The 15,251-nt window shown below is 38.8% G+C and overlaps 1 protein-coding gene across 1 annotated transcript in view; it reads right to left on the reverse strand.

The window, feature by feature from the left end:
* The window catches only part of COL19A1 (collagen type XIX alpha 1 chain), a 329,106-nt gene extending 314,141 nt beyond the window's left edge, over positions 1-14,965 (reverse strand). The window contains exons 1-2 of the mRNA XM_030804323.1: positions 14,750-14,965; positions 1,923-2,049 (exon numbers count right to left, since the gene is read on the reverse strand). Coding sequence (XP_030660183.1) covers positions 1,923-2,013 — 91 coding nt within the window. The 5' untranslated portion in view covers positions 2,014-2,049; positions 14,750-14,965. The remainder of the gene's footprint in view (positions 1-1,922; positions 2,050-14,749) is intronic.
* Between the last annotated feature and the right edge of the window lie 286 nt (positions 14,966-15,251).

Consider the following 15,251-nt stretch of genomic DNA (forward strand, 5'->3'; position numbering starts at 1 on the left):
CTATACATCATGTGACCTGATTAAAGAGTTGAGATACTAGAGCTACAAAAGCAAACATTCAGGGGAATCCCAAGATGGGGAAGTGTTAGTTATGCAAGATGATTACATTCTAGACATCTGCTGTATAATACCGTGTTTATAATTAACAGTACTGTGTTATACACTTAAAAATTTGTTAAGAGGGCAGACTTCATGTTAAGTGTTCTTATCACAATTTTAAAAAGTTACTAAAGGCAAACAATAAAATAAAATAACAAAAAAAAGGAACCTTGGCATAAAATGGTGCATAAAATGCAAGGTAACCAGGTGAAAAGGAAAAAGAAAACCAAAATGTCTGTTAATTATCCCAAAGGTAAGTGTTTCTCTAAGAGTTTTCCTCAGATAATCCTGCATTAGATTCATCTGTAGAGCTTGTTAAAGATGTAAATTACCAAATCCCACCCCAGTACGACCTGCAAAATGGGAATATGCGATAGGAGGGCTCAGGAATCAAATACGTCAGGTGATTCTTTTTCATTCTAAAATTGGAGAACCGTTTATTTAGGTCCTTCAAATCCTTGCTATCATCAAGAACATTTACTACCCACTAGCAGGTGCCTAAAAACTGTCCCTATTCAACCAAAGATTCATTCTTCCTTCTAAAAAAGTCCTCTCATATCAGATTAAATTGCAAAGCACATTACCTACTATATTTCTTTACAGAAAGAGACAAATTCGGAAGAGTAGAAATAGTATCAGAATAAACTCCGCTGCCCTAACATCTCTTTTCCTTTTTTGCATAGTTGTAGTTGCCATGAGTCACAGCTGATTAATTTCTCACTGAAGAGTTTCCCCCCCAAATTGTATGACAGCCACAGGATGTCTTTTGTACAATAACAGAATATTCAAACTTTCATGTGGATTATTTTAGGAAATGCACCTTCTTCCAAATAATAAAAAATCATAAACACTTGCATAACACTCTGAAAGACTACGATGTGTTAGATCTTTATGAGTAATTATATTTTATGTGTGTCTCAAACTCAAAAGTCTCTCTAGAGTGGGTTTATACTTGTTTAGCAAGAATTATTGAAAAAATATTCAAAAGAATAGGCACAATAATACAGTCTCAGAGTACATAATCATATGTGATTATCATCAGAATACATTATATGTGATCTTTTGCATAGGAGAGATGAAGTTCCTCTTTCCCTAGCAAATGGCTTCTCCAATGTGTCTAATTCAACCTTGTAATATGAATTACATTTAGCTAAGTAACTTATACACACTCAATGTTCAAGAAAAGTCTTCCAAATTAACCACATAATCAATTTCAAAAAGCAGAGACGAAGGTAAATATTTCAAATTGCCCTTAAGCCTTTTGGAAATATTTATGAAAAGACTGATACATTTAATAATTGCAAATATTGTCTATTTAGTTCAAAAGGTGCTCTAAAGATCTGTCAACCTTTTGTTTGCCTCATCTGAGATACCACAAAATGAACATATAATTAAACTACATTTCCTTTTATACCTCCTATCCTATTTTTCACTTTTTCCTAATTAAGATTAGATATGTCCTTGTTAATCCTGATTAGTAATGAGTTTCCATACTTATAACTTGAATAATTATTGAAGAAGAAAGGGAAAGATATATAATGTCATATATACACACAGAGGCACACATGCATGCATGTATACTTGTAAATATTGAAGATGAAAGGAAACATAGACTAATATACTATGCATATGAAAAAAATGAGGTAATTTTAGGAATTCCTAATGTGCATCATGGGAAGATCAATGGAAGAAAGCAATGAATTGTCATTTATTCTGTTACAGTACATTAATCTATGGTCTTTTCAATCTTAATAAGATTTGTTTTAATGACTTAAAGGCTATAAATAACATTTGGTGATTAGGCAAAGAGTTGGCCTGGATACCTGTCTTGTCCCTAATGGTCACGGAAGTGGAAGCAGGAAGCAGGAATATTGACATCCAAAGCCAAAGTTTCCAAGGGCCAGTGAGTCTCATTGTGCCTTGAAACCATGTGAACAAGTGGCCACGGATCTGCAACAGAAAAAAAAAACTTGAATCAAGTTCATTGTATGCAGCTCCTTTCAACATCTCCAGAAAATGTTACCAAAGCAAAAACAATCAATGTTACATCATATATCATCATATAACAGGAAATATGATTATATATGCAATGGTGTATCTCAATATATACCTTAATCTGTATGATAAGAGCTCTGAAAAGATTTTCAGATTAGTTTCTAGTTAGTTATTGACGTCGATACAGCTTCTTATCAGTTAAATTTTCTCTGCTTTTAAATTTTTTTAAGCAACTACACTTACTCTGATTTTTTTATTTTTAAAAATTGTGGTCAAATACACACAATATAAAATTTATATTCATAACCATTTTAAATACAAAGTTCAGTGGAATTAAATAAATTCATATTGCTGTGCAAACATCCCCACCATCTGCAGAACTTTTTTCATTTTGCAAAACTGAAACTCTGTGCTCATTAAAAAATAATTTCCCATTTTCCTCTCCCCCAACTCCGAGCAGCCTTCATTCTACTTTCTTTCTCTATGATTTTGACTAATCTAGGTACTTCATGTAAGTGGAATCATTCAGTATTTGTATCTGTATGACTTTATTTCAGTTAACATATGTCCTAAAGGTTCATCGTGTTGTACATTGTTTCAGAACTTCCTCCTCTTTTAAAGCTGAATAATATTTCATTGTACATATATACCACATTTTGTCTGTTCATCCATCAATGGACATTTGGGTTGCTCCCATCTTTTGGCTATTGTGAATAATACTGCTATGAACATGGATATACAAATATCTGTTTGAGTCCCTGCTTTCAATTCTTTGGGGTATATACCCAGAATCAGAACTAAAATTGCTAACAATACAATAATTCTATTTTTAATTTTCTGAGAAACCAGACTACTGTTTTCTATAACAGCTGCACGATTTTCATTCTCACTAACAATGCACAAGGGCTCCAATTTCTCCATATTCTAGATAATGCTTGCTATTTTGTCTTTTAAAAAATATATATATAGGCCGGGTGTGGTGGCTCATGCCTGTAATCCCAGCACTTTGGAAGGCCGAGGTGGGTGATCACGAGGTAAAGAGGTTGAGACCATCCTGGCCAACATGGTGAAACCCCTTCTCTACTAAAAATATAAAAAAATTAGTCAGGCACGGTGGTGGGCGCCTGTAGTCCAGCTACTTGAGAGGCTGAGGCAGGAGAATCACTTGAACCCGGGAGGTGGAGGTTGCAGTGAGCTGAGATTGTGCCACTGCACTCCAGCCTGGGCGAAAGAGTGACACTCCATCTCAAAACTAACTAACTAACTAAATAAATAAATAAAATAAATAAAATATATATATATAATTACTATCCTAATGGGTGTCAGATGGTATCTCACGGTGCATTTGATTTGCATCTGCCTAAGTATTAGTGATGTTGAACATCTTTTCAGGTGCTTACCGATCATTTGTATATCTTCTTTGGAGACATGTCTATTCAACTCCTTTGCCCTTTGCCCTTTTATTTTATTTTATTCTTTCAGAGACAGAGTTTTGCTCTGTAGCCCAGGCTAGAGTACAGTGGCATGATCTCGGCTCACTGCAACCTCCACTTCCCGGGTCCTGGTTCAAGCAATTCTCCTGCCTCAGTCTCTCGAGTAGCTGGGATTACAGGCACGTGCCACTATGCCCAGCTAATTTTTGTATTTTTAGTAGAGATGGGGCCAAGCTGGTCTTGAACTCCTGACCTCATGATCTGCCCACCTTGGCCTCCCAAAGTGCTGAGATTACAGGCATGAGCCACCATGCCCAGCCTCCTTTGCCCATTTTTTAAATCCAGTTGTTTAAGTTGCCTATGCTTTTTGCATTGTATAATATACAATGATTCATATTATTAAAATATAATTATATTATTCACAATTCTGTTTTTTCTTCTGAATATTAGTTTTACATATTTTGGCTTAATTGATGTCATGTTTTCTATAAACTTAACTATGTTGTTATTGGATTGAATAATCACTGTTACTGAAGTGATTACTGCACATGTTAAAAGTAATCTTGCCTTCTGTTTATAAAGAAAAAATGAATACATGCAATGCCTACCTCACCTGAGCCTACCATTGACATCATATTTAATATTAATGTATTACCTCCAATAATTGTTTGTCTTTCTGAATTTACACTTCTACTCCTTTGGTACTGAAATAAAAGATTTAGTAAATAGGACCCCTGTAATGGAAAACTTAAACATCATTTAAATTAATTTTTTTAGTGAAGCAACTAATGTGGAAATAAATTGCAAGTGAAAATATAATGGCTCCCTCAGTGTATTTGGTAATTACAATATTATTAAAATAGCTATTCTAAGAGGTCTAAATATGCAAATAAATGCTATATCACTTGCGTGCCATCATTCAAAGTTTAATCAAGAGTCAAATATAGAAGAATTCATTATACCAGTGTCTAAATTCTATCGGTAGACACTCTTTGGATAAAAACTAAAGCCACCATCTTCTTTGGTATTCTGCGTGTGCCAAATACCCTAAGATCAGCATTTTAAAATTAATTCAAGATTTCAGATCTTTCTGGATGAATAGCTAGAAGTGGCAATTGCAATATTAAAACTGTATGTGTAGTTCTAAATATCAAACAGCTGGTTTTAAGCCTTATTTCTTTTGAATTCTCTCATCTAGATATAGTCCCAATCCTCATATGACTTTGCAAAATTATCCTAGCTATTATTTCAAGTCAGTTGGTAACTGTTAAAGAAATTAATTCTATTTCAAAGGAATGAACTCATAAATATTGATCTGATTTTTAGAGAAATCCATGGTTATATTTTTAACCAAAAGTGATTTCTATTGGTTGATAAATTAGTAGTTTGGCACAGTGGCGAATCATGGCTTCATGTCTGGACTCTGCTACTTGTGGAAAAGCTATGTACCTTCTCTAAGCCTTAATTTATTCATCTTCAAATTGGAAATAATACTAGGAATAAATTATTTAATGCATGTGGATTCTATAGGGCCTTCACTTAGTCAATATTCAAAAGGTACCTGATATTATAATTGTTTGCTGTACATATTAATAAACAATAATTGGAAAAATTTAGTTGTACCTGTCTCTTGAGCTTGAGGTTGATATTGATATTTGGACAATGGAGAAGTGTCAAAGCAGCCTAGAAATTTATGTTCACTGAAGCTTTGGTCCCTGTTAAAACAACAAAGAACCAGAGGGCTACAAAGCTATAAGCATATGAATTCGATCTTGACATCTAGTTACTTCCTTGAGCCACTTAGCTTCTATCTCATTTATCCAAAGTATTTGCAGAATAAGATTTATGGCTAGTTGACTAAATGTTCTAGTTATTGAAGAATTGCCATTCTGCTACTCTACTGAAATGTCTCTCACCAAGTTCAGCAGGAACTTGAAAGAAGAATCCTTTTCTCTTCCCTTCTTCAATTCTTGGTGGCACCTCCAATAGCCGACAATTCTTTCCTTCCTGAAACCCTCTTTTATTGGCCTCCCTGATCTGACATTCTCTGGGATTTCCTTTTAAATATTCTCAGACCTTTCTTCTATCTGATTTCTTAATACTGGGATCTGTGAGCCCTCCTTTCCTCTCTTTATAATGTCTCCTTAGGTGATGTCACCATTCTCTTGGCTTTAAATATTATCTGTAAGATGATTAATCTAAAATTTACATCTCCCATCCAGTCCTCTCGACTGAACTTTAGACTGTGTGTCCAGCTGCCTATTCAAAATTCCCTCTTAGATGTCACACAGATATCTGTAACTTAATACATCCAAATAAATTACTGATTTCCAGCCACAACTTGTTCTTCTCGTACTCTTCCCAGTCTCAGTAATTACTACCCATCAAAATGATCAAACCAGAAACCCAAGGACCCCATTGATTCTTCTGTCTTCCTTATCCCCATCTCCTACTTCCAAACCATCAACAAGTCATGTTAGTGTTACCTCAAACACATCTCACATCCACTTATTTCTCTTATTTCTCTGCCACTATCCCAGTTCAGATCACCCTGGTCTAGACCCCTCAACAGCTTCCAATTCATTACTGAATTCATTCATCACTGAATTCTGACCACAATTATTCTCTACATAGCAGTAGAGAACTTTTCTTAAAATGAGAGTTGCTTCATGTCACTTCCTTGCTTCAAACTTTTTAATGGCTTCCCATTGTACTTTGAATGTAGTCCAAAAGCTGTTCTATAGCCTAGAAGTCCCAAATAACCAGGCCCCTATCCACGTCTCCAGCCTCATATGGTACCATTCTTTCCAGTGATGAAATTGCCAGGCTGTTTTCAACCTCAAGGTTTTTGTGTATGTTATTTCCTCATCCTGGAACATTCTGTGTTCATCCTTCAGTTTTCAATTTAAATGTCACTATGTGGAAAAGCCCTTACCTGACCAAGAAGCACACTGGTCTCTAGCTTAGACATTATTTTTTCTGTATACATATGTTTATTGCTCCCCACTCAATTCTAAGTTCCATGAGAGCAGGGACTATATCTGTCTTGTCCATCACTGTATCCTAGGTGCCTTGAACAGTACTTAGAAAATCAGAGACTCAATAAATATTTGTTGAATTTTTAAAAAGAGACTGCCAATTTACAAATCTTGAGATACAATGAAATATACTTATTTTGGAATCTGTAGTGATAATTCAATATTTAAAAATAATTCTTAAGGCATTACAAGATCTTATAATCTTTCAAGGGTCATTATCATGAATATTATTTCTCTTTGCACATTTCTTTTTTTTTTTTTTTTTTGAGACGGAGTCTTGCTCTGTTGCCCAGGCTGGAGTGCAGTGGTGCGATCTCGGCTCACTGCAAGCTCCACCTCCCAGTTTCACACCATTCTCCTGCCTCAGCCTCCCGAGTAGCTGGGACTACAGGCACCCACCACCACGCCTGGCTAATTTTTTGTATTTTTAGTAGAGACGGGGTTTCACCATGTTAGCCAGGATGGTCTCGATCTCCTGACTTTGTGATCCGCATGCCTTGGCCTCCCAAAGTGCTGGGATTACAGGTGTGAGCCACCACACCTGGCCTCTCTGCACATTTCTAAAATGTGTTCACTATTTGAGGGTTCTATTGTTCAGATCCTGATAAAATGGAAGTGTAGCCCACTCAGCTAGAAACATTAGAAGAACTTTTCACCAAGGTCTCAAAATAAATCCTTGTATATATTTTAAAAACAAATTGTTCAGATCGTAAACCTTGCTGGAGGCACTGGCAGGTTGATCTCAACAAAACTGACAAGGGCAAAGTTTCCCTTGGGTTTTTCTGAACCTCTCCTTTTCCTTACCAGAAACCTCTCACCATCCCCTGACACCTGCTGTTCTCAGGCTTCTCCTTGATGCTCTGAACACATCTCTGGTACCTTCCCTGGATTTCTCAATTATTGGCTTTGTCCACAACCTCCTTGCTCATCAAAACTTTTCACATTTCCTTCCTGTCCCCACAGGTCCCAGCTAGGTGATTATCAAGATAGATTTACAAATGAACCAAGCCAATGTTGTCAGATTTTAATGTGCTGCTCCTCCCAGATAAAAGTTAGGCTATAATATAGATATTTAATGCTTTCTCAATGGAGTGGCTAATGAAGAACCTCAAGCTAATATATGTGGATCCTGAGGTTTCTTAAGGCCCTCAAATTTTTTTCTCAAACTTGTCCAAAGATGGCTCATAGTACATATTAAGAAGGCTATGGAGAATATTGGTGCTATGATTTGAATGTGTTGCCCAAATTTCATGTGTTAGAAACTTAATCCCCAATGTCACAGTATTAGGAGGTGGGGTCTTTAAGGCGTTGGGTTAATTACCACGATGGTGGGTCTGTTATAAAAGCCAGTTTGGCTCTCAGTGTGCACCTCCTGCCTTCTGCCATGTTATGACACAGCACAAAGGCCCCCACCAGATGCAGCTGCCTGATCTTGAACTTTTCAGCCTTCAGAACTGTGAGCCAAAATAAAGCTCTTTTATTTGTAAGTTACTCAGTCTTAGGTATTGTGTTACTGCAACATAAAATGAACTAAGACAATTGGTCACATATCGTCTCATTTTCTGAAGTAGAATTTATTTTATATATTATATTTTATTTTAATACTCATAGTAACTCGAGAGGCAGGCATGGCTGCCCAAAACATTAACAGGGTGCAGGGCAAGAGGTCTGCATACCATATGTTTAAATATTTGAAAGGTAAAATAAAGCTAATAACACTTATAAAAAATAATATGCTTTCTCATTTTACTTCAGCAAATACCTTCATAAAGTCTTGAAAGTCCATGTCAAGTTAGAATGTAACAGAGCAGGTGATATGGGATGAGTCGGCCTCTGGCCTGACCCAAAGTTCATCCCTCATTTTTTTTCTTTCTTGGATCCATCTGCAGCTTGAAAAGCCTCATACACGCATATGTAAATATGCCAGTAAGTCAAAGTTGTGTCCATAATGCCTGCAAACAGCTAACTCTTGACCATTCCTTGGGCCTAGGAGTGTTTACACCTGTGGTCTTTCCCTGGGAAGATGGACCCAAGGACAGGGTCTGTTAGACTCTGCAGGGGATTAAGGATCTTTTTTTTCAGGGAATTTCAGGATCTTGGTTATCCAGAGACTCGTCTAGAAGCTCAGGTTTTAGGTGGGCAGGTCCCCTTAGCTCTGTAAACTCCTAACCCTGAGAGCAGGTGCACATCCACAGCAAGACTATAGTGGGTGTTCTAAAACGTAGGGTCCAGAGCAGGCCTAATGTTGGTACTGAAGACAGGTATTAGGTCCCCATATTACAGATAAAAAACACTAAAGCTCACAGAATAATCCCAAAGCCTGGGATTCAAGTCCAAGTCTGCCTGACTAAAATGCTTTTACTGTTATACCATGATGTTTTCTCTCAGGGTGTGGGTCAGACATATCACATTCCTACATGCATTCTCTTAAATTTTCAGCTATTTCTATCAAGATTCTGGCCAGACCTCAGAGAATTCCCCAGTGCTACAAAGCACCAAAATCACAATGGTGAGTGTGCCCAGCACTGGCAGTCTTGAGTAGCCAACATTGATGGAGCCTATAAAGCCTTAAAATCATTCAGACAGCCCTCCCTGTAATATATTTCTTATGGCAACAAAGAGATAATAAATGGCTGAAGGCCTAGCCCTAACCCCTACCCCATCCCATTATTCTCACCATCATTTGCCATATGGAATAATTTTGGGTACCAGTTGGGTAAGTGAATTTTAAAACGCCATTGTCCCTTCAACTTCCTTAATCTAGCTCTTGAAATCGTTAAGGCACCTATCCAAACCAAGGATATTTGAATAAGGATACAGATTTTTTTAAGTACTTATTAATCTGTATTTGTATAGAGAAAACACAAAATGAATAGAGAGGGACATTAAGAAACCTTAATTATTACTCATTACCATTAATCATAGGCATTAAGAAACCTCATCCTATCAATAGATATTCTATTTATATCTATTGATATCCTATTAATACTGGGCCTCTAGATAGCCTGTTGATATCTATTGATATCCTATTAATACTGGCTCTAGAAGCTTTGATATCTATTGATATCCTATTAATACTGGGCCTCTAGACAGCCTGTTGATATCTATTGATATCCTATTAATACTGGGCCTCTAGATAGCCTGTTGATATCTATTGATATCCTATTAATACTGGGCCTCTAGATAGCCTGTTGTATTATTTATTTTTTTTTTGATATCTATTGATATCCTATTAATACTGGGCCTCTAGACAGCCTGTTGATATCTATTGATATCCTATTAATACTGGCCTCTAGATGCCTGTTTTTTTTTTTTTTTTTTTTTTTTTTTTTTTTTTTTTTTTTTTTTTTTTACTGGCTCTAGATAGCCTGTTGATATCTATTGATACCTATTAATACTGGGCCTCTAGACAGCCTTTGATATCTATTGATATCCTATTAATACTGGGCCTCTAGATAGCCTGTTGATATCTATTGATATCCTATTAATACTGGGCCTCTAGACAGCCTGTTGATATCTATTGATGGGATGAGGTTCCACTATGTAACAATCACTGATAAATCGGTGAGCCAAATAGGGAAAGTCCATTGTGCCACTCTGGTCACAGAGCTCAAAAATAAACAAACATCATGTTTTCTTTGAGAGATAGACACTAAGGAGTAAAAACGAAAAACAAAAAACAAACAAAAACAAACAAACAAAAAACAAAGAATAACATGTACAGCCGGGCATGGTGGCTCATGCCTGTAATCCCAGCACTTTGGGAGGCCAAGGCAGGCAGATTGCCTGATGTCAGGAGTTCGAGACAAGTCTGGCCAATATGGTGAAACCCCGTCTCTGCCAAAAATACAAAAATTAGCCAGGTGTGGTGACAGATGCCTGTAGTCCCAGCTACTCATGAGGCTGAGGCAGGAGAATCGCTTGAACCTGGGAGGCGGAGGTTGCAGTGAGCTGAAAGGTCACAGCACTGCACTCCAGCCTGGGCGACAGAGCAAGACTCCGTTTCAAAAAAAAAAAAAAAAAAAATGGTGGACTTGCTAAATAAGATGGTCAGGAGCCTCTCAGCACCAGTTTTTGAGTGAGCCAAATCAAATCTGCCTGTGAAACATTAACATTTTTACTGTTATGCCATCTAACAATTTAAAGTGTTCTTTGTACATCTTTGAAACTTGGTGTTAGGTAAAAGGTCAGAGTATTAAAGCCAACACCAAAATAGAAAATAATATGGAAAGGAACCATGAAAAAAGAGAGGAAGAGGAGGAAATAGAGAACACTTATTTACTTTACATAGGTTGTTACATTTAATGTACATGGCATCTCAACTCTCAAAAAAGTAGATTTAATTTGTTAAATGACTCAAAGAACTCATGTTTTCAGAGCATTTATTATAAAGGGAAATAATGTGTGACTGTGTAGGAGGTTGATTTTTAAGTCAAAACTTCTTGACCACCATCCAGTATGCCTATAGATACATAACTCCACCAGGAAAATCTGGTCATACTGTTATGAAGTGACACATTGTGTAAATAAGCAAAAACAACAGGTGTTACACATCTGTTCTTTCACCAATCTTTAGCATCTGTCTTTAGTGAAGCTATAGTAGAGTCTGTAAACTATTAGAGAAAACCAGCTGAAGAGCCAAGCCTATAGAGTAAAAAATTCAAGCCAATAATCAGGCAAAATATCCCTAAGAGTTTTCGACTAGGTCTAGCATTATTCCTTAGTTTTATCAGTGGCTGGAGTAATTAAATTGAAGTAAGTTTGCAGATGTCTTTTGCAATTTAGGCATAGTTTCTGCCCTCATTATATTCTACAGAAACCTCATGACTTACACGTTTTAATTACAGGCATCATCATCAACTTAGGAACTCAAGTTAAAAATTTCAAAATCATCTTCAATTTATTCACCCCTTCCCCATATCAAATCTCTGTCAAAGTCTATCAAATCTACTTGTAAACGTCTTTTGAATCCATTCCAACCTTCTCATCCTCGCTGAAACTGCCTTAGTTCACGTTTTTACCATTCCTAATCTGGAAAATTGCAATAGACTCCTAACTGGATTCCTTTTCTCCATCTTGTTCCCTTTATTTCCACCTCCCAACTTCTCAAGAATTCTGTTTCTAAAACAAAGACCTAGTCACTTAACTGCCCTGCTCAAAGTTTTCTGGTGGCTCTTCATTGCCCACTCCAAAGTGAGGCATTCAAGGCTCTTTTACAGTGGGGCCTCAACTCATCTGTCCAACCACCTGTCTTGCTACCTCCTTCCAAACACTCTCCGCCATCAAATTATTAACAATTCATAGGTTTCTGCACGTGCTTTTTTGGCTGCTGGAAAGTACTTCCAATCTTCTCCGATCTGGAAAACACTTACTCTGCCTTCAACGTGTAGCTCAAGTGCCATGTGCTCTGTGAAGTCTGTGAGAATCATACCAGGGAGAGTTCACTACTCACTGTCCTGTGATTCAACAGAGCTCAATACCCACTTATGCTTCTGCACACTTTATACTGCACTGCTGTAACTCCTTTGCATTCTTTCTCTTCCCTATATTGAACATCTTGGAGAAAACAGATTGCATTTTGTTTATCTGTGTCTTCTTTAAACTTGACATTTAGTAGGTATTCACATGATCAATCTGTAGAATGATACAGTCTAAGGCAATACATTTGGACTAAAAATAAACAAATGGAAGGTTGGGAACCATTAGGTAATACAGACAGGTATGGGCTTAACATCTGTAGAATGATGGGCATAAAGAAAAGAATGATGGAGAAATAGAGTAAAAATTACTAAAAAGAAAGCTCAGTGAACATAATTTCAGTTACTTAGTGGGACAAAAAATAGTACTATTGAAGTTGCTCTCTGCCTCCACAGAAAGCATACTCCCTAGTTCCTAATGTTTGTACTACTTTGAAATATGTCCAACTCTATTACGTTTCCTCAGTTTTGTTATTTCTTCTGTTACTTCCAAACTAGTGTCTACATTCCAGAGGCTCTCAAACCTGGGATTCCCTTTGAGCACACTTAACCTATTCTCTCCATTCTTATCAACTTGTCTGTCTTACCGACTCACTTCTCTGAACTATGATTTGTTTCCATCAACTTTTCCGGTACCATTCGCAATTTCAACCATCACAACTGACCTACGTTTTTTTCTGATTACAATTCTCTTGCTCTGTTGTTTTCCACAGAGATATCTATATCAATGATCCAATATCATCTTAAATTAATATATAATATATGGCCATATTTTCAAATTCATCCATTTTTCCCTTTTCAATTTGAAGGGCTCTACTGGTTTTCTGATCTAATAATCTTAAAACTTCACAATTACTTTTGATTTCTCTTAAAGAGAGGTCAGAAATCCTTTGTGCTTCATAATGTATGCATACATAAGAGAGGCCTAATAGTCCATTCTGCATTCATCATCTATCAAATTTAATATGCAACTTGCTCACCTGATTATTTTATTATTGGCTTACAAAATAACACCCTAAAAAGCCTATTGCTTTTTAGCCAGTCCTTTCCAATCTCTCCTTGGCAGGTGCTATCTGCTCTACTCATCTCAGATTTCACCCCTGCTTGGATTTTCTGTCTTACCAGGCACATGACTGTTTGCTCCTACCTCTAAGCCTTCACACATGCAATTCCTTCTGGCTGGAATGCCCTCCCTGCTGGATCTCTTCTGCTAAGCTAGTTATTCTCTGCCTGTTTAAGATGTACATCCTCAATGTGGCCCGCCTCAGATGACTCAATTCTGGTCCTATTCATTCTGTGTTTTTTTTTTTTCCAGCATCTTTTCAGGGTTATATATTAGCATATCTATAGCCCTGCTTTCTTGCATTTCAGTTTATTTTTCATTCTTCACTTGAATTTTCATTTGTGATTCCACTTAGTCACATTACCATGGTTTCTAACTTCATATCTTCTTCTGCCTCTAGAACCACTGACCCTGTGTACCCACATTGGCATTTCTGCCTGCTGGAGAAAATAAACTGAAATTTCAGCAGGAGAGATTAAACTGGAGGACCAGAGAGTAGATGGAAATTTTCCATTTTTGGAAAATACCAACAGCTCCCATCTGTTTTGGATGGTTTTCTAGGATGAGAATGATTCAGATATACAGATGATGTCCCAATTGTGACAGTAATCACATTTGGGTTTCTTTCACCTTTTTGCTCTTTCTTAGACCTGTCCATTTCAGTTTCAGGTTCACGTTCCTGCTCTTTTGCCATACTGTCTCCCTCGTTTCCCAGGAAACCCCATTTAGGTCCCTTAGCACTTAGAGAGCTCAGGTAGGACAAAACCTAACGGAAGCACCTGACAGTTACTTTCTCCACTTTCTATCCCCTAGAGAGAGCATAAATTTTCTACCTCTGGGGGTCACTCTCCTCTTTTTCATCCTGAAGAGATATTCCTACACAAAAGCCCTGTCAGCCCTCCTCAGGAAGGGACATTTATGCATGTTTTTCACCACTGGAATACCTAAATATCTCAGCTTTGCAGACCCATATCAAAGATCTCTCTACTTAGAGAGGGTCCTGCAAGTTTCCCACCACTCAACAACAAGGAGATGCCAAGACCACACATATGAGCAGCGGCTCTTTTCTTTCTTTTTTTCCCTTTAGTCTCCTAAAGAATTATAGTAGTGTTTGATTAGGGCAGAGGGGGAGGCATTGGTGTTCTCTCCTTTTTTTTGGGGGGGGAGGGGGTTGAAAATAGATATTGGAGTGCGTTTGTTTCATCTCCCCCATTAACAGGCAGATGTAAATTCCCCTAGAGCAGAGCGATTATCCTCACATCTTAATCCTCCTCAGACTTATCCAAGCAGAAGATGGGACTGAGTCGTCTTGGAATTGGGGGTTGAGGGAGGTGGCGCAATTCATTTTCCTTACTCTTGCATCTCCCAATCTCAAGCTGTGGCCCATGATCACTCCCTTGCCTCTATTCCCGGATTGTTCTATTAAAACTACTTATTATCAGCATTCTGGGCCCTCCTCTTTTTGCTCTCCAGCCCACTGTCCCCTGAAGCTGACAAGGCACGCTGGTCCCCTCTGCCTCTTCACCTTCTCATTAAATGAAGCTCCTCAGGGGCTCCTGTGTCACCCGCCTGTCCCCCAGCTTCTCTGCCCACCCTCTTGCCGGCTTCCCGCTCCCTCTGTAACCTCTAAGGGGGTTCGCTTACGCGCCCGCCTGCTCTCGGGGAGCTAGCGTGCCCGACGGCGTGCTTGGTTCCGGGCCAACAAACTTCCTCGCGACCCTGCAGCGCCCTAGCTGGGCCGCCCGGCGCCGCCTCCTGGTTCCCGGCGGCTGTGGCGGCAGCGCCGGCGCGCTCTCGGCGGTGACCGCGGGACTCTGACAGCGGAGGCGGCGGAGGCTGGGGCCGCGTCTTTCTCGCGCCGCGACTGGGACGTTCCGGCGGCGGCGACGACGGCGGCTGCAGCGAGGACGGCGGGGACGGCGGCGGCGCTCTGGCCGGCCGCGCTGCGCATGCTGCAGGGTAATTAAGGAACAGGGCCGGACGCTCCGGGACGTGGTGGGGCTGGAAGTCCGGGAATCCCCGCCCGCGCCCGCGCCGCCCCACAGAAGCCGCACTTGGGAGAAACACCCGCATGTGGAGTAGGTAACCCCGGGCCCGAGGGCACCGCACCGGAACCCCGCGTCTCTTAGCTTACGCCCCTTAACTG

This window comes from Nomascus leucogenys, chromosome 3 (genome assembly GCF_006542625.1).
Source record: "Nomascus leucogenys isolate Asia chromosome 3, Asia_NLE_v1, whole genome shotgun sequence".
In the NCBI taxonomy this organism is placed as follows: Eukaryota; Metazoa; Chordata; class Mammalia; order Primates; family Hylobatidae; genus Nomascus; species Nomascus leucogenys.